Source organism: Salmo salar, chromosome ssa06, assembly GCF_905237065.1.
Source record: "Salmo salar chromosome ssa06, Ssal_v3.1, whole genome shotgun sequence".
Taxonomy (NCBI): domain Eukaryota; kingdom Metazoa; phylum Chordata; class Actinopteri; order Salmoniformes; family Salmonidae; genus Salmo; species Salmo salar.
In genome coordinates, this window is record NC_059447.1 from 32,971,186 (window position 1) to 32,990,084 (window position 18,899).

An 18,899-nucleotide genomic window follows, 5' to 3' on the forward strand; every position below is an offset into this window, starting at 1 on the left:
TTACCAACACATTCGTTTGCCTCTCTTGCGGTTGCGCGCTGCCAAGGACGGTCATAATGGAAAGGTTTGCACCTGTCACACTCCGGCCCCGCGGTGTTGTGCTTGCACTCGCATACCAGGTTTCCTTCCCTATCTTTTACGCACTTTGAAGCGTGACCGTTGCACTTGCACCGCCCGCCAACCTGCAGGTCTGATACCGCGTAAAAGTAGGAATCTCTAGCCAGCTCCGAGTCGTCCTCGTTCTCATCCCCAAACGTGTGCAGTCGGCTGAACGTAACCTTGATGTCGGTGGCTGTCACCCAGTCCTGCAGCACGGGAGAGTTGTCGAAGTCGTGCGCCGAGGGTCTGCCATCCAAGGTGCTGAACGCAATGAGCCCACCTGTCAGCGGGTGCATGTCCGTGTGAGAGTCTGTGCAAATCGCCTCTTGTTCGTTCTGCTTGGTAATTACAGCCTTATTCTGCTTGGTATACATCTTCTTACACTGGGTAGAGTAGAATTGGAAAGGAACCCAGGATTTGCCATAGTCCATGGATTTAAAGATAGCCATAGATTCGGGTCGGGGTGAACAGAACTGCGAGCTCACATAGGTGACCTCAAATTTTTTACCCAAGGACAAAGTGAGCGTGACGTTCTGAGGATACTGGACATAGTTTTCTGACTGCCAGCAGGTGAGGTTATGAGGGTTGTTGAGATCAGTTAAATACGCAGGTGGATGAGTTTTCTTTGGGTCCCCTGAATCGCAGGTGTGGCAATCCCTAGTCCTCTCCTCTCCCTTCTCGGTGACGACGCAGTACCTTGAGGCCGGGGTTCCACAGGTGCTGGAGACGCGCACGTCCTTCCCGAAAGCAGAGTTCACGAAATCTGGGATGCACCTCCGGGGTTGCCGTTCTCATCATAGCATGGGTCTGGAGGGGACGACTGGGCAGCAAACATACTCATCCCATAACCTCCAAGAGCCCCCTTAACCAGCAGAGAAATGGCCACCGAGGTGACCCAAACCTCTAAAATCCGTATCATTGTAATCCGTGCTCTTTAGTGTCACTTGCGCTGAAATGTAGTCGTAGAAAAAGAGAGACATATTTAAGATGTTTGTTACATAGATTTAGAGGAACATTATCATGTCATGCATTACACAATTATTAGCCTATAATATATATATATGTGTGTGTGTGTGTGTGTGTGTGAACAACTATATTTAAATGCTATTTAGCCTACATCTGAAAGTATCCATGGTGAAGACAAACAAGCAGAATTTTCACACATGTTAATATTAAATCAATAGCATATGTACATTTCTGTGTTTTGTTCTCCACACAAACAGATGAAACACAAACAGTCATGCACATGTATGTGAATGAAATCATCTTACGAGACAAAGAAAACTCCACAGAGGACACTACCTCCGAATAACTGTTCAGCCTGGAAGAGAAGTGTTGTAAAACTTAAGAATTTAGAGGGCAGCCTACTCTCTTTTTACGCACGAAAATATACCGCTAGTTTGGCTTTCTCTGGGTTTCTAGACATAAATTGGAAGGAACAGCTCGCTATTAGCTTCCCTGACTCTGTCTTCCACTCAGTCACACCTCTGTCTACCTCTGTCTCTTGTCTGTCCCATTCCCTTTCTGACGCTCTCACTGTTTGAACAGAGAAGTGAGACCCTGTTATCCAGCAGCGCTTGAGGTCATACGGAGATGCTCGCAGAGCTAAAAGAGAGAACAACGACATCCACTGGTGTGTAACAATAAATTATAAATATATCTCAACTCAAATGTATTTGAAATATGTTTGTATTCAGCTTATTACATCATCTTATTAAAACAACAATGATATTAGTTTGTTTTTTCTTATTATTTGAATTATTCAAAGATCACATAGCTGGCAGGACCAATGACTAACTTCAGTGTTCTTCTCAAATTACCACCTGTGCCACAACAGGATAGCAGATGCAGGTATAACTGATAAATAATAATACAAAAAAACGTTTACATTGAATCTCACAAAAGTGCCAATCCAACAGGTTTCATCTCAGCCTTAGCCGTATTATTGAAGTGCTTCTGTAGGATACGTTGGAATGAGATTTGCCTCAAATTTAACGATAGAAGTCCCGCCAAACTTCAGGAAATTACAAGCAAGCAGCGACATCGTGCGGTGGCGGGAAGTACTGTTACGAGAAAGGAACTCATGGTAGTCTATCCTTGAGATATTACTGCTGACTGTCCCCGCGTTTGTTGGCTACTCTGAAGCTCAGTAAACGCTTGATTGGGAAAATGGAAAATAATGAGCAAACAGCAAACCAATGTCACATTCCTTTAAATGTTCCACACATTTTCCCATATTGAAAAAGTTGTGTGTCAAATTCTTTCAGACATTAAAACATTAAAGGTAGACTCAGCGAAATGATGTCGCCACAAGCAGCACCGCAGATATGTGGTCATGGCTAGAAGGATTATAACTTTTGTCAAATATTTTTTTTTAGCTAACCTTACCCTTTTCCTAACCTTAACCTAATGATCCTAACCTGCTACGTTAATTATCCTAACCTTTTGCGTAAATTCAAATCTATGAAAAGTCAAATCTGAGAAAAGCGGTACGCCATCTAGTTCAGGGGCGGAAATCCCGGGGGGGACGGGGGGACACGACCCCCCCATCCTGGGAAAAATATGATTTGTCCCCCCCAATATATCACTGAAACATAACTATGTAATTTAAATAATATTAATAATACGTAATGAAAGCAATTGTGCTGATTATAGACACTTAATAGCGCATTTTTAAGTTTCAAAAGATTGCGACCCCCCCACCCTTTGCCTCACAATGGTTTGATCCACTGCCAGTTCCTTAGTTGGCAAGGTAACAGAGGGGTCTTATCTACTGTCTGAAAGGCACTCAATGAACGTAACTGACGTGAGGTTAATCTAGTCAATCGCGCACACACACTAGCTGAATATGCAGAGCTAGTGCGCAAATATGAACTATTAAGCTAGCTAGTACCTATTCCATTTATGTGGCGTCGTCAAAGATGGAATCTTTGCTATCGTCAATTTATTCCAAGATCAGCATGCAGATGATGTAAGTTAGTGCTTCAAAGTCCCTGTGATAAGGTTAGCGATAAACTGAAGTCCAAACTGAACAGAACTACACTCTCTTCTACCATTGTCTTAAATATATTTAATGGTCTCGTTGCAAAAGCTAAATTGTCGCAAGGGAACTTTTATTTATTTATTTTATTTCACCTTTATTTAACCCGGGTAGCAAAGATTATAGCAAACACCACTGAAACTGAATTGGTGCTCGCTAGCTTTGCAAATTCAGCTATTGTTGGAAGCCAGCCAATATGAAACAAACTATTTAAATTACAAAAGGTTGCAGCATATGTTGTGTAAATGGTGAACTCATATAGCTGTCAACTTTTGTCATTTTAATCCGTTTCACATTTGCTAGCTACCTTTTAGATCGAAGCCCAAATAGAATGATAGAAGATGATAGAAGCCCATCTCCTACTGTAAATAACCTACACACTGTGTATGTAGCCAGCCAGCCAGCCAGGTAGAAAAATGGCAGAAAAGTAAAAGACGGACATCAGAGTATTTTTCAATACACCAAAACGCATAGTAAGAACCCTAGTAGCCTAATATCTCAAAGACTAGTTGATAAAATGTTCATAAGAAAGAAATGAAATTCTAATGGAAATGTTTCACAATGATGTCATTAGGCAGAGCAGGCAACAGATGGCACACAGACAGCAGAGTTGGGGACAGATATGCAGGGACAGACTGGCAGAGACAGGGAGTCTCAGGTAAGTTTCTTGAGTCTTTGTTTGGCAACATTATGAAAGGTTCTCAATTTTTTTGACTTGTAAAATAGGAACATAATTGGAAAATGCCATGGATACCCCCACTCTCAACTTAAACTGGTGACTGAACTAAGATTTGTTAAATGCAATGGTATTGCTGTTGTGATTAGTTGTGTAGTTTTCGGTATTGGTAGTTAGGAGTACGGCAAACACCTTATTTCTTTGGTTCCTCAATATACATTTACCATATTACAATGTAGGCTATGTGTTACAGCACTACTTTTGGTGTCCCCCTCAGGAATTGCTCTTGAGAAAATTTCATGTAATTGTCCCCTCCAAAGTTGATATCAGATTTTCGCCCCTGATCTAGTTAAAACCCAGATATTGAGAGGAGCGAAATGCAAGACTTCAATCTCCAACAGTCACACACAGCGCATGTGCATGGGTTCGCTTCACGCTGCTCACAACGTACTAGCCAGGGCACCAAAACAGCAGAGCAATTGAGCCTCGCACTTCAACGATCTTAGTTGTTGCGGAAATTGACCCACTGCTGGTCATCACTAGTTACCACAGCCACAAAGTCATAATTATGGCTAAAACACCTCCTATTTTAAACCATACCATAACGTTAACCTGAACCTTAACCACACTGCTAATGTTATGACTAACCCTAACCTTAAATTAAGACCAAAAAGCAAATGTTTGTTTTCATGAATTTGTATAATATAGACAATTTTGACTTGACTGTGCTATCTTGTGGACACCCGCTATGCTGTTGATTTTCTCCATCTACTTCATATTTCATATCGCTGGGTCTAACTTTAAGGCTTCAAATATGCTTTACAGTTTCGGTTGACCAGAAGTTGTCAATGTTATGCAATTTTTCAGACATTATAATCTGTCCAATACTTAGATAGAAGTAGGCCTACTTAATAACTTTGACAAGCTGTCAATCTCTTGACAAGATGTCAAATGAGGTAAATGTATTTGAAATGCCCTGCCCTCATACCACCACAATGCCAACTACCTCCTCAACATGGCTTTCATTCAGTTCCTGTTTAGCTACACATGCTCACTTGACTTTGCATTTGGATCATCTATTTTCGTTTGGCCTGTGACAGCACACACAATGAAGGATGTGGTTCCTGTATTCGTTTCCCTTCCATTAGTGAGCCACAGCTGTATGGAAAAAAACTCTGGGATATTAAGCACTACTGAATGACACATACCCTTCAGGACAAGATTTAACAATCTTCACTCAAGTGTCTGGTCTACTGCTTTGATGAAATGTCAACAGGTCCTTTCTCCTAGAATAATTTAGACACTGTGCAAGAACTTGTTGGTGTGTGTCTTGACCCAAGACTTGGGAAAGGAAAATAATTGAGACTCAAGATTTAAGTTTAAACTGCAGTTGAGTGTGTGTGCAGTGTTGATACACTCTGTACCCAACAACAACACTGATCTCACCTCTGATGCAAACCAAGATCAGTCACTTAGATTTCTTAGAAAACGGGCCCATTTTGCTTGTGAAATTTCTAAAACTTCCAAAAAAAATTGCTGCAAAGGCAACGTGTTGCTAAAGCCTTCGTTTCCTGTTCCTGTTCCTCTTTCAACATATCATCGACACAATCTGTCAACAACAGTCTTAACCAAGTCACAAAATAATCGTTGTGGTGTTGCTTCATGTACTCCAACACACTCAGTTATTTTTGCTCCCAGTACAATGTTGTTGTCCCTGTGTTATGTGGGAGTCCTCCGGCCGGCACCATGGATTACAGGAACAGTGTCACAGGGTGACAATAGGGTGACACCTGCTTCCTCTGCTGAGGTTGGAAGTCTGGCCAGGGCCAGTACAGTAATGTCAAGTAGAAAATTGTCAGTAGAATAACCTTACGGAAGAGCTCAGAGACTTTCAACGTGGCACCGTCATAGGATGCCACCTTTCCAACAAGTCAGTTAGTCAAATTTCTGCCCAGCTAGAGCTGCCCCGGTCAACTGTAAGTGCTGTTATTGTGAAGTGGAAACGTCTAGGAGCAACAATGTCTCAGCCGCGCACTGGTAGGCCACACAAGCTCATAGAACGGGACCGTTGAGTAGTGAAGCACGTAGCGCGTAAAAATTGTCTGTCCTCGGTTGCAACACTCACTACCGAGTTCCAAACTGCCTCTAGAAGCAACGTCAGCACAATAACTGTTCGTCGGGAGCTTCATGAAATGGGTTTCCATGGCTGAGCAGCCGCACACAAGCCTAAGATCACCATGCGTAATGCCAAGTGTCGGCCGGAGAGATGTAAAGCTCACCGCCATTCAACTCTAGAGTAGTGGAAACACGTTCTCTGGCGTTATGAATCACTCTTCACTATCTGGCAGTCCGACTGTAACGTGGGTCGTCTAAAGGAGACCAAGGCGCAGCGTGTATAGTGCTCATTCTTTTCTTTAATGATGAAACACTTAACAAAAACAACAAAATGACCACCAACAGTTCCGTCAGGTAACACATGGAAAACAGGCTGACTAAGTATGGCTTCCAATCAGAGACAACGATAGACAGCTGCCTCTGATTGGAAACCATACCTGGCCAAAACGTAGAAAACAAAAACATAGAAATAGAAATCTAGAAAACCCCACATAGAAACAGAAAACCAAAACCACCCAAAACACCCACCTGTCCCGCCCTGACCACTCACTATGGAAAATGACCTCTTACAAGGGTCAGGACGTGACACAGACGGACTAATCTGGCTTGGCGGATAGCAGGAGAACGATACCTGCCCCAATGCACGGTGCAAACTGTAAAGTTTGGTGGAGGAGGAAAAATGGTCTGGGGCTGTTTTTCATGGTTTGGGTTAGGCCCCTTAGTGCCAATGAAGGGAAATCTTAATGATACAGCATACAATGACATTCTAGACGATTATTTGCTTCCAAATATGTGGCAACAGTTTGGGGAAGGTCCTTTCCAGTATCAGCATGACAATTCCCCCCTTGCACAAAGCGAGGTCCATACAGAAATGTTTTGTCGAGATCGGTGTGGAAGAACTTGACTGGCATGCACAGAGCCCTGACCTCAACCCCATCGAACACCTAATCACCCAATAGCAGTGCCAGATCTCACTAATGCTCTTGTAGCTGAATGGAAGAAAGTCCCCGCAGCAATGTTTGAACATCTAGTGGAAAGCCTTTGCAAAAGAATGGAGGCTGTTATAGCAGCAAAGGGGGGACCAACTCTATATTAATGCCCATGATTTTGGAATGAGATGTTCGATGATCATGATCTCAGTATATATACACCTGTTCTGAATGGCCCCAGAGTCTGCAACAGCACTAAGCAAGGAGCACCACCAAGCAAGCAGCACCATGAAGATCAAGGAGTTCTCCAAACAGGTCAGGGACAAAGTTGCGGAGAAGTACAGATCAGGGTTGGGTTATAAAAAAATATCAGAAACTTTGAACATCCCACGGAGCACCATTAAATACATTATTTTAAAAAAATGTAAGAATATGGCACCACAACAAACCTGCCAAGAGAGGGCCACCCACCAAAACTCATAGGACAGGCAAGAAGAGCATTAATCAGAGAGCAACAAAGAGACCAAAGATAACCGTGAAGGAGCTGCAAAGCTCCACAGCGGAGATTGGAGTATCTGTCCATAGGACCACTTTAAGCCATACACTCCACAGAGCTGTGCTTTACGGAAGAGTGGCCAGAAAAAAGCCATTGCTTAAATAAAAAAATAAGCAAACACGTTTGGTGTTCGCCAAAAGGCATGTGGGAGACTCCCCAAACATATGGAAGAAGGTACTCTGGTCAGATGAGACTAAAATTGAGCTTTTTGGCCATCAAGGAAAACACTATGTCTGGCACAAACCCAACACCTCTCATCACCCCGAGGTTACCATCCCCACAGTGAAGCGTGGTGGCAGCATCATGCTGTGGGTTTGCTGTTTCTCATCGGCAGGGACTGGGAAACTGGTCAGAATTGAAGGAATGATGGATGGTGCTAAATACAGGGAAATTCTTGAGGGAAACCTGTTTCAGGTTTCCAGAGATTTGAGTTTGGGACGGAGGTTCACCTTCCAGCAGGACAATGACCCTAAGCATACTGCTAAAGCAACACTCAAGTGGTTTAAGGGGAAACATTTAAATGTCTTGAAATGGCATAGTCAAAGCCCAGACCTCAATCCAATTGAGAATCTGTGGTATGACTTAAAGATTGCTGTACACCAGCAGGAACCCATCCAACTTGAAGGAGCTGGAGCAGTTTTGCCTTGAAGAATGGGCAAATCCCAGTGGCTAGATGTGTCAAGCTTATAGAGACATCCCAAGAGACTTGCAGCTGTAATTGCTGCAAAAGGTGGCTCTACAAAGTATTGACTTTGGGGGGGTGAATAGTTACGCATGCTCAAGTTTTCCGTTTTTTTTGTCTTATTTCTTGTTTGTTTCACAATAAAAAATATTTTGCATCTTCAAAGTGGTAGGCATGTTGTGTAATTCAAATGATACAAATCCCCAAAAATCTATTTTAATTCCAGGTTGTAAGGCAACAAAATAGGAAAAATGCCAAGGGGGGTGAATACTTTTGCAAGCCACTGTATATGGCCAAGGGCTGTTCTTACGTACGACGCGTCGCGGAGTGCCTGGATACAACCATTAGCCGTGGTATATTGGCCATATACCACAAACTCCCGAGGTGCCTTATTGCTATTATAAATTGGTTACCACTGTAATTAGAGCAGTAAAAGTAAGTGTTTTGTCATACCCATGGTATACGATCTCATATACCACGGCAGTCAGCCAATCAGCATTCAGGGATGGAACCACCCAGTTTGTAATGTGATATAAGTACTTTACATTTGTACACATCCCCTTAAATAAACTGGTATTAAATATGGATAGCACAGTGTCAATTGTATGTACACAGTGCGATTTTGGGGGATTTGACCACCATTCCTACTGAAAGGGGAGGTAAAGAGAGTATATTTGTCCTACATCGTGTGTTTGTCTGAGTGTTTTGCTGGCCTGTGCATAAACCGCTGGAGTTTAGAGGAACTAGTGAAGAGAGATCCACGAAACTTCATCATCCTGCTGCAGCAGATTCTGAGGAAAACACGGGAGGTATGGCTCTCCATGTAATAAACTGTTCTACATCTGTGTCATTTACTGTAGCTGTAATGTAACTGTAATGTAACACTAATGTAACTCTAATGTAGCTGTAATGTAATTCTATATTCTGTAGGTTCTAGAGCAGTCCCAGGATGAGCTGGTGGTCCCACTGGCCCTCCTGTTCTCTTCCACTCTTCTGCAGGTGAGCCCAGATACAGTAGACCGCCACAACACAGAAACTCATCATCACCAACCATGACCAGAAACCCACGTGTGGACAGTCTCAGTCCAGTCCAATGTACCGTAGTTCTCAGATGATCCAGTAAGTATCTCTCCTCTGTTTCAGACCCCTCACTTCTCCCCTGACTCTGGAGTGCTGCAGGAGGCCAGTGAGGTGTTCCACTGTTTCCTGTCCTGGTCAGAGCCCTGCTTCAGCGCCAGCCGACACCTGCTTTCCCTCACCCAGCAGGAGCTCAGGGAGCCAGGTATTGAACCCTAGACTCTATACAGCCTTCATGTTGGTCTGGGTCTCATTTCATCTGTCACTTGTCACTGTCCTGATTCAAGTTCCATTTTCTTCCACATGGAGGCACTATTGTTTAAACCAGGGCTCTCCAACACAACCATCCTGTAGGTTTTCACTCCAACCCTATTCTAGCACACCTGATTCTAATAATCAGCTGGTTGATAAACTGAATCAGGTTAGTTACTGGGGTTGGATCAAAAACCTACAGGAGGGTAGTTCTCCAGGGATAGGGTTGGAGAGCCCTGGTTTAAACAATACAAGAGGTAACACCATCCCTTATACTGTATTTCCACCAGGTATCTCATTTCAAAGACTAGTGAGAGAAGAACAGGGCTTGACCACCACCACCAATCACTCCAAAACTATGTAAGTCAACACAGGCCAACAAAGACCATCCGTGATTAAATCATTCAACATCGCTCCAACTTGAAACATTTAAACACAAACCACTGTTCTCCTCTTTGTTGTGTGTGTGCTCATAATGTATGTGTTCATATTGTGTGTGTGTGTGACTGTATTAGGACGGTATTGTTAATGAGCCCAGGCGAGGATGTCCCTCCCGAGCTCCTGTCTGTCTCTGAGCAGCTGAGTGGTGTCTGTCACTCCCAAAGGGACACCTCCATCACCCTGATCAAACATGCCTTCCAGGCTGCCTTGGGGACCAAGTACCCCCTCCAGATACTGCATCATGCATTGCAGGTATGTCCTATTGTATGTGATTCCTAAATGATGTGTTCACAGTGTCACGTCTGCTCCCGCTCTTCCCACCCCTGCTCTTGAGGGCGCCAGGCTGCCCTGCATCACGCACTCCTGCCATTTATTACGCACACCTGCCTTCCCTCATCACGCACATCAGCGATATTGGACTCACCTGTTTATTACCTCCCCTATATTTGTCAGTTCCCCTGCTCTGTTCCCGGCTGCTGCATTAATTGTTTTTTGTTTGTGTTACTCATTTGCTGACGCTGTTCCTGTCTCGTTCCATGTCCATTCCTTATTAAATGTTTGACTCCCCGTACCTGCTTCGTCTCTCCAGCGTCATTCCATGTGACAGAATGCAGCAGCCAACATACGAAGCATCGGGGAGTACTGGTGTTCCGGTTGGTGGTGACTTCGGGTCTGGGTCGCCACCGATGGAACCGGGGGTGCCTAGCCAGCTCGTCGGGCTTCCACGCCCTAGCTGGCTCGAGAGGTTTCCTTGCCCCGGTTGGCTCAGAGGGCACCCATCCCACGTCGGGCCTCAGCCGGATCGTCAGTTCTTGTTCGCCCAGCCGGCCCAGGAAGTTTTTTTGTTTTGTTGGTGACGTCGGGGTGGATTCCGCCGCCGATGGAACCGGGGGTGCCTAAGCCAGCCCGTCGGGCTTCCACATCCTAGCTGGCTCGAGAGGTTTCTTTGCCTCGGTTGGCTCGGCAGGTTTCCATCCCACATCACACTCCACTGGATCATAGGGCTCCCTCGCTGCAGTGGGATCGACAGGCGTCTTGCCTCAGCCGGATTGTTGGGCTTCCATGCCTCAGCCGGCTCGCCAGGCTCCCACACTCCTGCCGGTTCGTTGGGCTTCCACGCCCCAACCGGCTTGCCCAGCGCCCATGTCTCGGCCTGTTCGCCCAGGTGGCGCCCCTAGAGGGGGGGGGGGGGTAAGGTCATGTCTGCTCCCGCTCTTCTCCCCCTGGCGCTTGAGGGCACCAGGCTGCCCTGCATCACGCACTCCTGCCATCTATTACGCACACCGGCTTCCCTCGTCATCAGCGATCAGCGCATCAGCGATATTGGACTCACCTGGACTCACTCATCACCTGTTTATTACCTCCCCTATATTTGTCAGTTCCCCTGCTCTGTTCCCCGCTGCTGCATTAATAGTTTTTTTCTGTATTACTCGTTTGCTGACGCTGTTCCTGTCTCGTTCCATGTCTGTTCCTTATTAAATGTTTGACTCGCCGTACCTGCTTCATCTCTCAAGCGTCATCCATTACATTACATTTACATTACATTTAAGTCATTTAGCAGACGCTCTTATCCAGAGCGACTTACAAATTGGTGCATTCACCTTATGATATCCAGTGGAACAACCACTTTACAATAGTGCATCTAAATCTTTTAAGGGGGGGGTTAGAAGGATTACTTTATCCTATCCTAGGTATTCCTTAAAGAGGTGGGGTTTCAGGTGTCTCCGGAAGGTGGTGATTGACTCCGCTGTCCTGGCGTCGTGAGGGAGCTTGTTCCACCATTGGGGTGCCTGAGCAGCGAACAGTTTTGACTGGGCTGAGCGGGAACTGTGCTTCCTCAGAGGTAGGGGGGCCAGCAGGCCAGAGGTGGATGAACGCAGTGCCCTTGTTTGGGTGTAGGGCCTGATCAGAGCCTGAAGGTATGGAGGTGCCGTTCCCTTCACAGCTCCGTAGGCAATCACCAATCACCAAGCCAAACCATTACCTAGCATAACTATAGTTATTAGATAGCTATCAAAACATGTCACCTACTGTACACACACACACACACACGGTTATCTGACCAAATTATATGGGGTAGTAGTATTTACCATTTCTATTATTGTTTAATTGACATACACACTAACACGCTTTCAAACATGATTATTTGGGAAAGTTATCAGGGGTAGTAACTAGCATAATTTATATAACTATTTATTTCACACACACACACCTCATTGGCTAGGTAAGCAAGCTAGGCTAGCTAGTTAGCTAACGTTAACTAGCAACATCTAGCACAAGCTCACTACTAAACTGACCTGGCAATCCTACTATCGTGGACACTTGTCTCCAAGCAGCATTTTTCGTGTTTTATGTCCCTGTAGCTGTCAGCAGTTGTGTCAAAAAAAGACAGGGTTTTGAAGATACTGCGAAAATGATTCTCTCCTCTATGTGTCCAACCACATGCGACCATCTGCAAAAGATCCCATGTGACACTTTACCTACTGTCACGTAGGTATTTCTATATGATTATCTGTACTCCAGGGTCATAAATTACCTTTTTCCATTAACCATTTTCTAGCTCCATGGTTTGTTAATGTATTTTGGGTTGTTCATTTTGGATTTATGCATATATGCATGGCGCACCAACACTACTGCAGATAATCTGTGTCATACATATACTGCTAGCAAACAGATTATACAAGATCTGTATTTGTCTAACAGTCAAAAGGAGCAGAGGATCTGGAGCAGCTTATGACAGCAGTAACAGAGGCCCTGGAAACAGCAGCCTCTACACGGGACCCAGACACAGCCAGAGAGGGTCTACTGCAGAGCCTGAAGGGGCTGGTGGAGAGCATTGGCATGTCCCCTCCAGACTGCCATACAGGCCCTGGTGAGACAACTTTACTACATGCTTCATCATAATCTCACCATCTGAGGTGTTCCTGGAACAGATAAGCTGGTCAGCTTTGGGCAAACAGGACTGACTGGAGATGATTAGAGCGAGACAGATGAGGAAGTCAAATGTTGAGTAATGACTCTGAGAAACTCAGTGTCACATACAATGCTTGATCCTACTTGATCTGATTTAGTCTTGGTTCTTTCTCTTATTATTATGAAATGTCCATTCACTGACGCTGCCCTTAGCCAAATGTCACATATACTCCTGGGATAAGGACAACTTCGGTAATGAGATTTTCCCATTGCTTCTTTCTCCATATCGAGACAGTATATTTCAACCCCATACTGTCAAATCTGTATAGCCTTTGTGTCTGTGGATTGTCAATGATGTAATTCTGTGTATTCATTCAGACATTTTAAATGACATTCTTCAGAGTGAGCTGGACCAGCTCCCAGTCTTTAACCTTTCCAGAGACAAGGAAGAGGAGGATGATGAAGATGAGGAAACAATAAAGAACCGATACACAGACCACCGGATCTCCACTGTGTCCACCTGCTCCAAAGACTCTATGTTCTCCAGCTACTCCCTGTCCTCCATCTTGCCTGTGCCCTCCACCCTATCTGAGTCTTCTGGGGTGGACAGTGACTTCAGCGAGGACTTGGAGACCGATGACAGCCAACCAGAGATCAGGATAAGACCCAAGTCAAAAGTCCACCTCAGCCAACGTTTCTCCATGATCTTCAAGTCCCAACGCAGCTCCTCCCTCTGCCGACGCGCACAGAGCATGGGCTCCCGTGGTGATGTCATTAGAGACGGCCCATCTGGGGCGCTGTTCAAGCGCTCCAAGTCCTTGCCTAGACAGGTCCGCCTGCCCCGCCTGCCCCGCAGTTCAGGGGTGCCTGCCCCCACCTCAGATGGACCGTTTCCCCAGAGTCACCACGTGTGTGGTGGCCCATCTTGAGTTGTGAAGAGGGGGATGGGGTGGAGATGTCCACCCTGGTCAGGGTGGTAGTGTTTGGGGGGGACCGGGAGGCTGGCCAGGGCCTACACTGACCTACAGCAGAGGGAGAGCAGGTGTCCTCGCCTCACCAGGGCCTACAGGCTGCAGTTCTACGTTGTCCCTGTGAAGAGGGGGAACCTGGGAGGTCCAGGAGGAGTGTCCACAGTGCCTGAGGGTCACCTAGGGAGTCTACTGAAATGCCCAACATCTATGGTGAGAATAGCCAGCTTCTTGGTTCTTCCAGAAGAGGATAAGAGCATTATCTACAGCTGACTTCATAGTTGTGTACAGAAGACAAAAACATTACGACATTCCATTAGATATGACAATGAGGGCATATAATCACTCCCTAACCCTAACTTTGTACAACTTATCTTATCTTTGCTATCACATCCAGAAGTCAAATGGAGTTATACTTGAGGACAGTACCACTGACATCGCCCAGTTGATAGGCATGACTGACCCGTGGTACAAACAGAGCGTGCTCAGTCTCCTCAGCCTGTCGTCTGATGTCCTGTGCCAGGTACCACAATTACAACTTCACCTGGGTTCCTTTTCAAACAGACCATCATGTGCCCTTTAATTACCCTAACTGGGGATTGTATTCCTATATGAATATAATTTCCCAGACAATTTCTAAAGAGGATTGTGACTCAGATAACAGCTCCTCTGAGCGCCTTCTCCTCCTGGCAGACCTGGTGCTGTATTACTGTTGAAATGCAGCACAGCCTGTTCTGATACAACTCTACCAGGCTGAGGTGAGCCCGGTCCTACTTTAACTAATACATACAGTACCAGTCAAAAGTTTGACAAACCTACTCATTCAAGGATTTTTCTTTATTTTTACTATTTTCTACATTGGAGAATAATAGTGAAGACATCAAAACTATGAAATAACACATATGGAATCATGTAGTAACCAAAGAAGTGTTAAACAAATCAAAAGATTCTTCAAAGTAGCCACCCTTTGCCTTGATGACAGCTTTGCACACTCTTGGCATTCTCTCAACCAGCTTCATGAGGTAGTCACCTGGAATGCATTTAAATTAACAGGTGTGCCTTGTTAAAAGTTAATTTGTTAATTACTATCCTTCTTAATGTGTTTAAGCCAATTAGTTGTGTCGTGACAAGGTAGGGGGGTATACAGAAGATAGCCCTATTTGGTAAAATACCAAGTCCATATTATGGCAAGAACTGAAGGTCAGTCAGTGCGGAAAATTTCAAGAACTTTGAAGGTTTCTTCAAGTGCAGTCGCAAAAACCATCAAGCGCTATGATGAAACTGGCTCTCATGAGGACCGCCACAGGAAAGGAAGACCAAGAGTTACCTCTGCTGCAGAGGATAAGTTCATTATAGTTACCAGCCTCAGAAAATGCAGCCCAGATAAATGCTTCAGAGTTCAAGTAACAGACACATCTCAACATCAACTGTTCAGAAGAGACTGCATGGATCAGGCCTTCATGGTCGAATTGCTGCAAAGAAACCACTACTAAAGGACACCAATAAGATGAAGAGACTTGCTTGGGCCAAGAAACACGAGCAATGGACATTAGACTGGTGCAAATCTGTCTTTTGGTCTGATGAGTACAAATTTGAGGTTTTTGGTTCCAGCAGCCTTGTCATTGTGAGACGCAGAGTAGGTGAATGGATTATCTCTGCATGTGTGGTTCCCACCGTGAAGCATGCATGGAGGAGAAGGTGTGATGGTGTGGGAGTGCTTTGCTGGTGACACCTTCAGTGATTTATTTAGAATTCAAGGCACACTTAACCAGAATGGCTATCACATCATTCTGCAGTGATACGCCATCCCATATGGTTTGCACTTAGTGGGAATATACTTGTTTTTCAACAGGACAATGACCCAACACACCTCCAGGCTGTGTAAGGGCTATTTGACAAAGGAGAGTGGTGGATTGCTGCATCAGATGACCTGGCCTCCACAATCACCCGACCTCAACCCAATTGAGATGGTTTGGGGTGAGTTGGACCGCAGAATGAAGGAAAAGCAGCCAACAAGTGCTCAGCGTATGTGGGAACTCCTTCAAGACTGTTGGAAAAGCATTACAGGTGAAGCTGGTTGAGAGAATGCCAAGAGTTTGCAAAGCTGTCATCAAGGCAAAGGGTGGCTACTCTGAATAATCTAAAATATAACATATATTTTTATTTGTTTAATACTTTTTGGTTACTACATGATTCCATATGTGTTATTTCATAGTTGTGATGTCTTCACTATTTTTCTACAATGTATGAAATAGTAAAAAATAAAGAAAAACCCTTAAATGAGTAGGTGTGTCCAAACTTTTGACTGGTACTGTATTTCAACACTGTATTCAGACACACTGTGAAACATTGTAGGATACAAGGAAATTCTATACAGGCATATCTGTCCATACCAGTAAATGGATGATTGAATTCACATGACTGATGTTTTTCACACCTACCATTCAAAGTGTATGCCATTCAAAGTACTTTAAATTATGTGTGTCATAGCTGACCCTGGCTGGGGGAGAGAAGAGAGGTGTTTATCCATTCCTTGGAGCTTGAACACACAGCAGGGACACGAGCCGTCAAAGCCATGGGTGAGTTTGCCCACCTCAAACACGCACACATATGCATGCACGTGCACAAAAACACACACACCACTCTCAAAGGTTATTTAACAGTGTATGTCCTTCTACTGTAATATCTAGTTATGATTGCCTCTGTTACAGGTGCAGCTAGCAAAAGGTTTGGGATTGATGGAGATCGTGAGGCCCTGCCATTAGCACTAGATGTTGTTTATAACAAGGTATTATATAGCACTTTTTCAAAAATACTAAGTAATCAACACAATTACAAAATTACTTGAGACATTATTTTCCAACCCTTCCATCATTCTCTTTTAGGTTTGTGTAAGTGGGAGGAGTCAAAGGACAGAAACAGACATGGTTTGCACCTCAATAAACTTGAGGAAAGCCTGCAAGGGACCTGAGCAGCTAGGTATGTGGCTTACCGCAAGCTTGGAAGAAGATTAATTGAGAAAGATGAACACAGAAATAAATGTAATATTTTACACATATGACTAAATATCTTTCTCTTGACATTAACTCCCATGAAATGTTATTTTAATCTTGGTAGTTCCTGTGCAGTTGTTAGAAAATATGACATGAACTACTCAAGATAATGTGTTTGTATCTAGATTCTAAAATGGAGAGTCTTCACTTGACAATGACAGAGGTGTTGAAGATAGAGCTCCAAATCCAAGAAAAACTACAATCAGGTGAAGTAGAGACACATTGCTTGACACCTGGGCATAAGAGACATAAGCGACCACTTAGGGGCCCCCCAACCCAGAAAAACTACACACACACACACACACACACACACCGTACCAGTTAATAAAAGTTTGGACACCTACTCATTCCAGGGTTTTTCTTTCTTTTTACTATTTTCTACATTGTAGAATAATAGTGAAGACATCAAAACTATGAAATAACACATGGAATCATATAGTAACCAAAAAAGTGTTAAACAAATCAAGATATATTTTATATTTGAGGTTCTTCAAAGGAGCCACCCTTTGCCTTGTTGACAGCTTTGCACACTTTTGTCATTCTCTCAACCAGCTTCATGAGGTAGTCACCTGGAATGCATTTCAATTAACAAGTATGCCTTGTTAAAGTTAATTTGTGGAATTTCTTTGCTTAATGCGTTTGAGCCAATCAGTTGTTGTGACAAGGTAGGGTTGGTATACAGAAGAATTCAAGTCTCCTCTGAACAGTTGATGGTGATATGTTTCTGTTACTTGAACTCTTTGAAGCATTTATCTGGGCTGCCTTTTCTGAGGCTGGTAACTTTAATGAACTTATCCTCTGCAGCACAGGTAACTCTGGGCCTTCCTTTCCTGTGGCGGTCCTCATGAGAGACAGTTTCATCATAGCGCTTGATGGTTTTTGCGACTGCACTTTAAGAAACTTTTAAAGTTCTTGAAATGTTCCGCATTGACTAACCTTCATGTCTTAAAGTAATGATGGACTGTCGTTTCTCTTTGCTTATTTGAACTGTTCTTGCTATGATATGGACTTGGTCTGCTACCAAATAGGGCTATCTTCTGTATACCACACCTACCTTGTCACAACACAACTGATTGGCTCAAATGCATTAAGAAGGAAAGAAATTCCACAAATTAACTTTAACAAGGCATACCTGTTAATTGAAATGCATTCCAGGTGACTACCTCATGAAGCTGGTTGAGAGAATGCCAAGAGTGTGCAAAGCTGTCAACAAGGCAAAGGGTGGCTCCTTTGAAGAACCTCAACTATAAAATATATGTTGATTTGTGTCACGTCCTGACCCTTGTAAGAGGTAATTTTCTTTAGTAGATGGGTCAGGGCGTGACAGGGGGTGTTTGGTTGGTTTTCTTGTTTTCTATTTCTATGTTTTGTGTTCTAGGTTTTCTATTTCTGTTTTTTTTGGGGGGTTGATCTCCAATTGGAGGCAGCTGGTCCTTGTTGCCTCTGATTGGAGATCATATTTAAGTAGGGGGTTTTTCCTTTTGGGTTTGTGGGTTGTTCATTTTGAGTAGTGTGTTTTTTGTATTTCAAGTATTTGGTGTATCGCAACGTTTCACTATAAATTAAAAGATGTGGAACTACAACCATGCTGCGCGTTGGTCCGATCATTCTGACAGACGTGACAGAACAACCCACCACAAAAGGACCAAGCAGCATGGTAAGGAGTATCTGGAGGAATGGACTTGGGAGGACATTTTGGATGGAAAAGGACCTTGGAGGCAGGCTGGGGAGTATCGACGCCCGAAGGAGGAAATTGAAGAAGCAAAGAGGGAGCGACGATAGTACGAGGCGCTATATCTACCAGTAGGCAAGGCGGAGCAGCAGAAAGAGCACTACGGAGCGGGCGTGCTGAGGAGCGAGTGGATGAACGAGCAATGGGTTATGGTGTGATGCGCAATATATCGCCCATACGCATTCACAACCCGGTGCGCTCGGTGCCAGCTCCTCACCGGTGTAGGGCGAGGATGGTCATTCAATCAGAAAGGAGTAGGCTTGCTCAGCATGCCCGGTCTCCAGTTCGCCTCCATAGCCCGGTACGTCCTGCTCCCTGCACTCGTCCTGAGGTGCGTGTTACCAGTCTGGCACCACCTAAGCCAGT

At 44.4% G+C, this 18,899-nt stretch overlaps 1 protein-coding gene and 1 pseudogene across 1 annotated transcript in view; one reads left to right on the forward strand and one right to left on the reverse strand.

Annotated features, from left to right (window-relative positions):
• The window catches only part of LOC106607062 (netrin-1), a 43,481-nt gene extending 42,439 nt beyond the window's left edge, over nt 1-1,042 (reverse strand). The window contains 2 exon segments of the mRNA XM_014203636.2: nt 5-883; nt 886-1,042. Of these exon segments, the coding sequence (XP_014059111.2) occupies nt 5-883; nt 886-1,018 (1,012 nt within the window). The 5' untranslated portion in view covers nt 1,019-1,042.
• Nucleotides 1,043-8,741: 7,699 nt separating this feature from the next.
• On the forward strand, nt 8,742-17,016 carry LOC106607012 (phosphoinositide 3-kinase regulatory subunit 5-like; annotated as a pseudogene).
• Nucleotides 17,017-18,899: the final 1,883 nt, after the last annotated feature.